The sequence below is a fragment of the Patella vulgata genome, chromosome 4 (genome assembly GCF_932274485.2).
Source record: "Patella vulgata chromosome 4, xgPatVulg1.2, whole genome shotgun sequence".
NCBI lineage: Eukaryota > Metazoa > Mollusca > Gastropoda > Patellidae > Patella > Patella vulgata.
The window spans coordinates 19,424,030-19,434,671 of record NC_065882.2 but is presented as its reverse complement, the minus strand read 5'-3'; the positions used below and the strand labels follow the sequence as shown (position 1 = coordinate 19,434,671).

Sequence of the window (10,642 nt, the reverse complement as noted above, 5' to 3'; positions counted from 1 at the left end):
TAAGCTCACGTTAACTTTCGCTGTCAGTAGTTCACTCAAATGTACATTTGTGTTCTTGAAGTACGCTTGTCTTTAAAAGCCTAATATGTATGCTGATCTATTCATTTTGCCAACACTCATCGAGCAAGGCCCTGGATCACTAATCAGGTTTCGGGTTTATTGGCCGTGAAAGTTCCTAGTCGTTCGGATGTGATGAAAAACCCTCGGCACTTGGAATACGAAATGTGAGTAGGCTGTAGCCCGTCTTCATTAGCCTAACCGGAGCACAAAAGTAGGACACTAAGCCCCCTTGCATTCAAAGTACTAACAATTTTCGCTAATTGCCAATGTACTTGAGACTAAGTAGCGTCAAGAATGTTCCGTGCACGGATCATGGCGTGGGCCGAAAAGAACCGTCGGAAATCTTCCCATTCTCACTTATCAGGGTTGGCGCCTATGGGACTGACAAGAACAATGTCTAGTCGTTCTGATGGGACGAAATAACCGAAGCTTACTCTTGTACACATTGGCATGCACGGAGTATAGGATTTTAACTAAATGATGCCCTTAGCGTTAGATCCCGGTTTTGTTCGCGAGACTTCTCCGGAATTTTCCAGCGTGGTTTCAGGACTTCGGGCTTCATAAGGGACTGCGCCTAGTCGTTCGGTGCATGAGTTCGGTGGGACTACTAACTGACTTCCCGTGTACGCGTTAGCGTAAAATATCCCTTGACATTTGAATTCGAAATAAGGGCAGGTCGTAACGCCCCTGTCCGGGCACGGATGCCGTCTTCACTAGTCCGATTGGTGCAGAAAATCACATTACATTTAAAATGCAAAAAAAAATAAAAACCCAAAACAAAGGTTAAAGCTGCAACGTCAATAGCTGAAGCCTAAATCTTGTACTGTCTATGAAGTGTTAGCATATACACCCTGACCGGAGGGCCCCCGGGTTTTGAGGTCCTAGACTTCAGCCTACAAAATCTATTCGAAAAGAACTCTGGAACGTAGGAATTACATGAAGAGTACGCGACTTTTGGTCATTTTTTTTTTATTAAAGAAACATGTCTTGTATAAAAAAATATTTATTATCACTTTAACAATAACATGACAATTTTAAAAGAAAAACAAAACAGTAAAGAATGGAAATAAAATTACAATATGCGATTGACACTTCAAAAGTTACAAATGTATAGGTGACCACATTTTTTAAAATTTTAATTTGTTTTAACTTGATAACCCGTGTTTAAAATTTCGGCGATATATATGAAGATTTGGAGATCCGTTGACTCTTGTTCGTCGAGTACTGAAAAGAGAGTGAGAAAAAAAATAAATAAAACTATTCAAAATATTTGGGATGACAAAAATGATTCAAAACTAAAATCAGTAAAAATATCAGGGTCCTGTTTCTCGAAATCTTAACCAAATATAAAATCCATATTTTAGTAGATACTTCAATTTTGATTGGCTAAACACTAAAATCAATCTAATATTATCCAATCAAATTACTAAAATCTGGATTTTATCTTAGTTAATATTTCGTGAAACAGGCCCCAGGTCTATAGTACAACAAACACAACACAGAAATCACTGTTTAAATCATGCGTCAACACCAAGAATTGACCTGGCACTATGCGTTTCACTTCTATAAAGTACGTGACAAAACCAAGAATTAAGGTGATAAATAGGCGAGCCATGAGACCCCATGTGTAACTGGTTTTGTAAATTCTGGACTGTTCTTCTTCTTGTGGTAGGGTGCCACACCATAAATAACTATCTCCAAATATCTCGACAATTACACCACAATATCTATATATACACCAAGCTTTAAATCAGTTTCAAACATTTATAGTAACTAAATAAACGGTCGTGTACTTAATAAGCTATGACCATTTAATCATCCATAAATACATGTAATACACTGAAAGATGGTTCCGAGTGTCGGCCATAACATCCGAGCACATGTGAGTAAAAAATAGGTTACGTGCCCTTGTTTTGTAAGTAGTCTCGCTTAACCAGTCTACCGACCATTCTACGTTTGATTAACATGTCGGGATAATCAAGACTACTTTTTTTTACGATAACAGAAAGCTGGAAAGTATAAATTGAATTTAGAAACACGCACGTTGGGCAACTCAACAATTGTTTTAAGAACCTTGTAAAAGTAAAATGAAACTACTGCTAGTATCATATTCTTGCCCAACGCAAGTATTTCAGAGATATTATTTGTACTAAACCAAAAGATGCCGTTCCTAATGGTACAGTTAATGATAAAGCAATTTAAAAAATAAAACGAACGTAATTTCTAAAGCTGCTATAATAACCAATAAGCTAAATAGATTTTTTACGGCTGTAATAGTTGATAGATGTGTAGAGAATTGCACGTGCGATGGCTATTTATAGTATCATAGACTCTACCGCTGAGTATTATCATAGTGCGTAGTAAGCGAGAAATCACTTCGAGATAAGCCACTGAAGCGTGTACATTCGTCGTGTCGAGACCAACTTTCTGTACGGAAAATTTGGGTGTACAGGTCACCCTACTTGTGGAGCTTTACTCTCGCTTCCGCCGACGGTGATATTGCAGGTAAGAGTCTTCTCAGAAACTTCGCGAAAAAGCCAGTCGTGAACGATAAGCTAGTCCAGAGTGAAAACGATTTAGCAAGTAAGGTATTTGTATCGACAGCATTTTCTTGGTAATAGACTTCTAAGGCCTCATACTTTATCCTTTGCGCACTCTATACAATAACCATAAAGCAAATATTACACCGCTATCCCCATACGTATTAGCTAGCCGATAAAAATGAATACAGATAAAGATGTGACCCTTAAATACTCTAAATTAATCAAAAGCATAAACCACATTTCATCGAACTATTCCACTCTCATGAGAGTATTTTGCATTTGACCCAAGAGAGCGTCTCATCCTAAATCTTAATGGGAAATAACCGTTCCGTTTGCATGATGTCCAAGTATAAATGTCAATTCTCGGATATTACCGAAATTTATCGAGCAATGCTGAATGATCCTAAGGGATACTTTAGGGCCCAAAACACGACACTTACGACAATTTGGCCCCGGTTCGGTGTGAACGTAGGTATAATAAATATTAGCGAACGTAAGTCAACATTCATTAGCTATGGCGTTAGCATCTGCCATCGCACGCCAAAGTAAAATAATCGATTACGCTGAACTTTGCGAAAATAAACGTTACGAAACAAATATCCGATAAGAAGACATACTGCTATTTCTGATTCACAGAATTTTAGGCGCCACGTTAACGACGGTTGCTCAGTGATTAAGGTGCTAGCTCACTAACTAGGATAACCCGGTGTTCGTCTTTAGAAAGTCCATCAGGATTTTCCAGTCTTGTTTCCTTATTGGCAGTGATGAAGGACGGATGGATAAACAAACCGAGGTCCCATGTACATATTGGCGTGCACATTAAAGAGCCCTTGAAAGTCTGAATTCGAAATAATAGTAGGCCGTGAAAGAACCATGGCCATCCTAGGGTTAATTATCGAAAATACAGATAATGCTCGACAGGATAGCTAGTATCCACCTTAACATAAGCGCAGTAAAAGTGTAGATTTTAGCGCTTCTCTGTGTCTCGTGGGACACAACAACACACGATACATGGCACATCTTTAATCATCTTTAATACAAAAAGAGAAGATTACTGGTCAACTGAGTATTAGCCATTTTATCTCGGGCGGATTGTTTATATATCGATATTCATTTACAATTAAATCAAAAGAAGGCCATTTGCTTGAAGGAGGTTTTATATCTATTAGTGAAGCTGTTGTGAATAAGGCTCTTTTACATGACCAACAAAGAGCTTCCAGCACTTTTCGTAAGAGGATTACCATCTTAGCAACAACTGTTAAGAGTTGAAGCTTTTCGCAAAGAAAAATGCATAAAAACAGAAATGTATTAAATATGGCATTACAGGCTGGTTGGTGAAACAAATAAAGTTACAACATAAAAAGCCACTATCACTGAATAAGACATTTGTGTTCTGAAATAATACAGCTTTGTTTGACATATAACCAGAATTTGTGACGACAACAATCAGCCCCAATGAAACTCTAAAAGTGGATACATATCAATTAGTCTGTTTCAATCACCACATCTATCCACAATTAAACCGGAAATTACCTTTGTCCCTAAACAAGACTAAAAGCACTTAATGGGCGAATTTGATAGATTCTCTCTCAAAACGTCGCGTCTATAGCTCCGAAATAATTTGATAGCATACAATGCTTCGGTTTACTTTAATCGGTCCGAGAATCTGGCTTCATTATCTATACATGTAAACTACAAAATTACATAGATAGCTGAACTACCGTGAAATTCAATTTTAAAAGCTATGACAAAAGTGACATCAAATGGAATCGAAAATGTCGTTTATCTGCCCCAGATCCACAGCCGAGCTGTCGTTTATTGTATTGGTTTATTTCTAATCAGCAAATGAACCTCGAGTCTACTTCCTTGATCGACAAATTCCGCTTACAAACAAACCCCCGTCATTGTACTATAGCAGTTTCTTTCGCATAGCTTTATTTTCAATATTATAATATCGGCTTAAAAATCTATGTTTGTAAATATACGTTTATGTTTGTTCTCGTATTATTTTATAGTAAATATCAGGAAATGATGGATGTAAATCACCCGATATTAAAACTAGATCCAAATATTAAATAAAAGAAATTCTATTTCTAGATGACTTTGTATATAATACACACGCGAATTTTTTAATGAGTTCATCCATGTAATGTTGGGGAGTCGCGGTGACTCAGTAGGCAAGAAGCCGGCTCGAACCACCCGGTGTTGGCTGAGAAAGTTACTCGGGGTTTTCCAGCGCGGTTTCCCCTTGTCAGTTGTGTAGGACGTGCGCGTGGGCGGGGGGTGAAATCGAAATTCGCGGAACGCTGAATACTGAAGGGGCTCTTGCCTTCTCATCACCACAATGCTTCACAACAAAATGGAAGAACATCCGTTAAAAACTGTAGCTTTGATCGCGTTCATAATATTGTGCAAAAATGGGGTAACTCCTGATTACAATGCTTCGCACCAGATTTGAAAAGAATCCGTTAAAAACTATAGCATCTATCGCGTGCACAGGGTTTCGGAAAGGGTGCATAAATATGGTACAGAATGACGACGAACGCTGAATATGGAGGGCGGTTGTCGCAATGGTTCGCACGTGCGAGCTGTATCATAAGGTCTGTCATTGAGTCAAAGAGCGTGGTTCCGATTGTACGTGACAAGGAGTAGGGCCACCTGTCTAATCTCGTGGATTTTCCCCGGGTCTTCCGGTTTCCTCCTACTTCTAAAGACCCCTACGCGCAAGCGAATTATTGAAATAAAATTGAACCATATGTTAATGTTAGTCCCAAAATGACCTAGGTTGTGTCAAGTGGACGTTAAACCCCATTTCTTTGTGTCGATAGGGTTCTTCCACTCATGACCAAATGTAGCTTTTATCGAGTTCACAAGTTTTTCGGAAAAGGCGGATGTCTCCTGGCCACAATGCTTTACACTAAATTTGAAAAGAATCCGTCAAGAACTCTAGCCTCTATCGCGTTTGGAAAGCCAACGGACGGACCGACGACATAATACGCCTACACTCAAAAGAATCTCTATTTTAAGATATTACAATTATTTTAGCACATGCATAGTACCATTAAATCCATTTTTATCTGTCAAATGATGTATTGTGTTTTGATTTAGAAATAAATAATATTATAGCTTTTGAGCAAACCATCTAATTTTGACCACAGTAATAACAACTTTTGTTAATCTAAAACATGTCATAAAGTAACCTGTCATGGCAAAACTGACAGCTATCAGGGAAAGGATGTAAAGTTTGTTGACAACTGCAAATTATCATAATTATAAGACGCAATAACACAATTATATTGAGAGTGCACAAAGTAAAAACAAAACGTTTTATTTGCTTAGTAAATATGGATGTTTACAAACTAATAGTATTTTTATAGAAACTTCAATCGCGTTCGAAATAACACGTATGTGATTCGTTGAGAAATTTAAATAAGTCCAAATTTGAACCAACCATATTATGCAGTCTCGCTCAACAAAAATTGTACATCAAAATCTAAATCAAGAGGAGCCCGGAAAATATTAAATATAAGAATTTCTAATTAGCAAAAGGCAAAACATTTTCTTCCTTTTGAATTGTCGAGATAAATAATGTTTCTTTTATAGGTAATACTATTATTATACATCTTAAGCATGTCGTATCCACAGGGAACTTGACTTGACAATCTACTCATATTATCTTGCGAGGCTAAAAAGGCTGATTATTATTATATAGTGTGGGCTGTAATAACCTCATTTATCTGTATCAAACATGTCATTTATTTATTTCTGATTAATTAGCCACAGCAAAATGGACAGTCATTGGGAGAAAGACGTAAACATATCGGTGACAGCTGTAAATAAACACTATAAAATAGCCAATCTGTTTTACAGAGGTATTAATAAGGTCTTCTTCTTATAACTCTGTGTATGATGACTGACCTTTTTATAAAGTTCATATGCATTCACATGACACTGCGCCAATCATTGGCATGCAATCTTTACATACCGTGAACTGGTCCGGGCAGAATGGTGCATTTTATTCCGGTCTGATTAATACAGGTCTATATTTCGTTTCGTTTTTTTATACTTTCGATCTGACCAGTTGTACTAGAAGGTCACGTCAGGGGTCGTACGAGCGACTTTTGGCCCTATGACGCCAGACATTGATTAATCAGTCAGCATTGACGTTTCTAGTGGTTTACCCACAGTTCCGCGCATGGCACGCCAAGTAGTCGCCGTAACAGATGGTTTCATTGGCTAATCCCTCACGCAATCCAGAACGCGGGTTATATAACAACTCTTCCAGATCCTAGTATACATGTAGTACAGACAAATAAAACGAAATTTTGAACTATAAAAAGGAAACGAAATAGGATCTGTGTTTTAATCAGAATGCTTTTACTCAGTATATACCCATTTAAACTGAATAGGACATATTTTTTTTTATCCAGATATACTTCAAACATTTTTATTTTTCTGATACTACAACAAAAATGTTCTAAAATTTAATTTGCAGAAGGAAAAGGATTAATATTGTGATTTAATTAACCTGCACCGATGTCACCACTCTCTCTCAGTGATATTAGCCGCCTAGGGAATATTCACTGCTGATCTGTTTGTAAAGTAACCCCAGATTGTTTACATCTGTGATCAGCCCTGAGGTAGAGCATTCCTATAACTCTGGTCGGACATTAGAAACACCACAATAATACAGCTGAAACCGGTAATCTTATTTTTCTATATGGTTTTGATTTTCTACCCGAGATAAGATCTAACATAATTATGAGAACAGCTGCTGTTCAGACGGCTGACGTTCATCGATGCATTCATTGTCTGTCCGCTATGTTAATATTTTTAAATTGTAAACTCAGATTTGCTCAATGTATTTCGTAAGATATAGTACAAAACTCTTGTTTGCGTAGTCTAGAGGAAGTTGGTTACCCCGAGAGTTTATTGATACAATTAAAGAGCAGCGGTTACTCAAGTTTAAACTGAGTAGGGCAAAGACTTAAGGGACCAGAAATGGCAAGTGTGCGGTTTTAATCATTCGTTGATGTTAGAACCAAAGACACACGGGAATGTGAATGTAAACTTGTACGTGACAAGGATGGAAACATCCTAAGACCCCCGGCATTAACTTACTAACATCCACCATCAAAAGAAGATGGAGAGGACATTGATCTCAATATATGGACAATTACCAAATCAGAGATTTTAAAAATACAGTATATCATAAGATCACAGGTAGGTAAGATATCTACATAAACCATTGCAAGACGTATAGACGAATTAAGTGGTACCACAACATTGGAGAGTGGGTTTTACTGTAAAGTTACCAAAGAAGGGAGAACTGACCAAAAACCTGCAGGGTAATTCGGCTTCTGCCAGATATTTCCAAGAACATGATATTGCCCAAAGAGTCAAGATCCTATATCTGAATGTATGGATGATCCGACCAACACAGATGGAAACGTTGTAAAAGTTCAACTAATTGAACAGTTTCGTCCATAAAACTAGGGAAACTGACAATAAAAGTTACAGAGAAACAACAACATTTATCTGTATGGAAGACCAAACAGCTCTTTATCTTTTATCGCTCCTTTCAATACTTATCCCCTGGCGTGATTTAGAAGAGATAAAACACTCTTTCGATTGAGCAAAGAAATATGTCGCTAGAAGACAAAACCTAATTGAAAATGGACTACTTTCATTTTATTTTCTTTATCGAAGGCCCAGCCCGATTAGCCATACAAAGCATGTGGTTTCACTAGAGTCGCGGTCATCGAGCGATTTTTCTGATTGTATATATGCTTGCTCAATTCACCATTTTTGTATGGTGACTTATTGTATGCCAGGTTGATGTCCGCTCATGTCATAATGTTCCGGTTCGATAAATTTTAAGAAATGTTTTTGGAGAAAAGTTTTTAGACCCAGCGGCTGTCGGACAGGATACGCCCACATTTTGCAAGAGATGGATAGAGAACAAGCTAAACGAAAGGCGATTTTTCGTAAAATCAAGGGCCATAATTCCGACGATTTTATATGCGCGAATATCAACAGGAACCAAGATCTTTGGGTTATAAAAATGTATTTCAGATTTCATCAAAATCGAATCAAAACTGGGGCCTCTAGAGGGACCACAACCTTGATATACCATATAAATCACTATTTTTGTCCGGCAGTTTTGGTCCAATTTTCACGAAATTCAAACTCAACCTTCATTAGGGTGTTACGGTGATATATTCAAACGTTTTTTTTTAAATCGGATAAAAGTTGTGGCCATAATTCAGGAAGTTATGATCCGATATGCGTGAATATTGACAGGATCTCCGGGTTTTAAACATGTATTTCATGTTTCATCAAAATCGGATCAAAATTATGACCTCTAGAGTATCCACAACCTTGATATACCATATTTTTTTTTACACTATTTGCGTACGAGGGGTGGCCATTTTGTCCGGTAATTTTGGTCCGATTTTCACGAAATTCAAACTCGGCCGTCATTAGGGTGTAACGGTGATATATTCAAACGTTTTTTTTTAAATCGGATAAAAATTGTTACCTATAAAGTGACCACAAGCTAAAAACGTGATTTTTCGTACAATCAAGGGCCATAATTCAGGAAGTTACAATTCGATATACGCGAATTTTGAAAGAAACCAAGATCGTTCGGTTATGAACATGTATTTCAAAATTCATTAAAATCGGATCAAAATTATGACCTCTACCTTGATATACCATATTTATTTTTAGACTATTTGCGTACGAGGAGTGGCCATTTTGTCCGGCAGTTTTATTCCGATTTTCACGAAATTCAAACTCAAGCATCATTACAGTGTAACGGTGATATATTCAAACGTTTTTTTTTAAATCGCGAAAATGTGGGCGTATAAAAATGTTTTGCAAGATTTGTATTAGGAGATTTGTTGTTTGAGATTTGTTTTTCGTTGTATTTCTCTGTTGAAATGTAAATGTAGGCTATTTTTTTTATTTTCTAAAATAAATTAAAATACAATTAAGTAAAACGAATAAATTTTACAAATCTGATATGACAAATATTGGTTTTAAGATACAAATGTTAATTTTAGTGTACAAATGTCGAAATACAACAGCAAATTAAGAAATAAGAACTAAGGACTATGAATTACTGATTGAATGGCATTTAGTAATTGAAGACATTAAAATAAACACAACTGTTCTATGGATAACAATTAGTACATTGTATTATCATCCAAGAGCCGATTAAGTGTGTTGTTTGATTGTTTAGGTAATTAAAATGTACATCAAGGGTCAACACTCCCTATTAATTAAGTGGTTTTCATTATTATAATCAAAGGGCCACTGTCCTCCAAATTAAATGGTTTCATTGAATGTTTGGATTGTACATAGTATATATATTTCGTACCTTGTCTGTATCAGTTTGTCTAAGATATCACCTTAGGTGGAAGTGGACGTAAAACCCCAGAAACGAACGATCTGTATCAGTATTGTGCTTGATAACGACAAAAGAATCATTGTTGAAACGTAGCTTTAATAATAATGAATATTTATATTGCGCGCATTCCATCCAAACAGTATTCTCATGGCGCAGGTTTGTTTAGCTCGTCAGTTTTATCGTTCACTCTTTATGATAGGATTCAAACATATGAGATTTTAATTTTGACTTGAAAGTTTCCAAACATTTTGAGATTTACGGGTAGGGGAGTTCCATAGTTTTGGCACACTGACAAAATCGTCGAAACCCAAAGGATTTATGTCTATAACTTGGTACTGTTAGAAGGTGATGATTTTTTTGACCTTAGGGTGCGTTTGGGGATATATTCAGATAGCATTGAACTAAGATATTTGGGGGCTGTTCCATTTAAACATTTATGGGACATACACAGGAGTTTGAAATGGATTCTGTGGGTGATTGGTCGCCAGTGCAGTTCTTTTAAAACAGGTGTAATGTGACAGTTTCTGTCAGATCTGCAGACGATCCTGGCTGCAGTGTATAGAAATACAGTAATTGTTATCCATAGAACTGTTGTTTATTTTGACTATGAATTAGGAACTAAGAA

The 10,642-nt window shown here is 36.8% G+C and overlaps 1 protein-coding gene across 3 annotated transcripts in view; it reads right to left on the bottom strand.

Annotated features, from left to right (window-relative positions):
- Window positions 1–1,121: 1,121 nt before the first annotated feature.
- Window positions 1,122–10,642, bottom strand: part of LOC126818937 (orexin receptor type 2) — a 115,062-nt gene continuing 105,541 nt past the window's right edge. The window contains exon 7 of one of the 3 annotated variants that reach the window (XM_050546637.1): window positions 1,122–1,284. In XM_050546637.1, coding sequence (XP_050402594.1) covers window positions 1,206–1,284 — 79 coding nt within the window. In that variant the 3' untranslated portion in view covers window positions 1,122–1,205. The remainder of the gene's footprint in view (window positions 1,285–10,642) is intronic. The other 2 variants (XM_050546638.1, XM_050546639.1) reach the window with 2 other exon arrangements.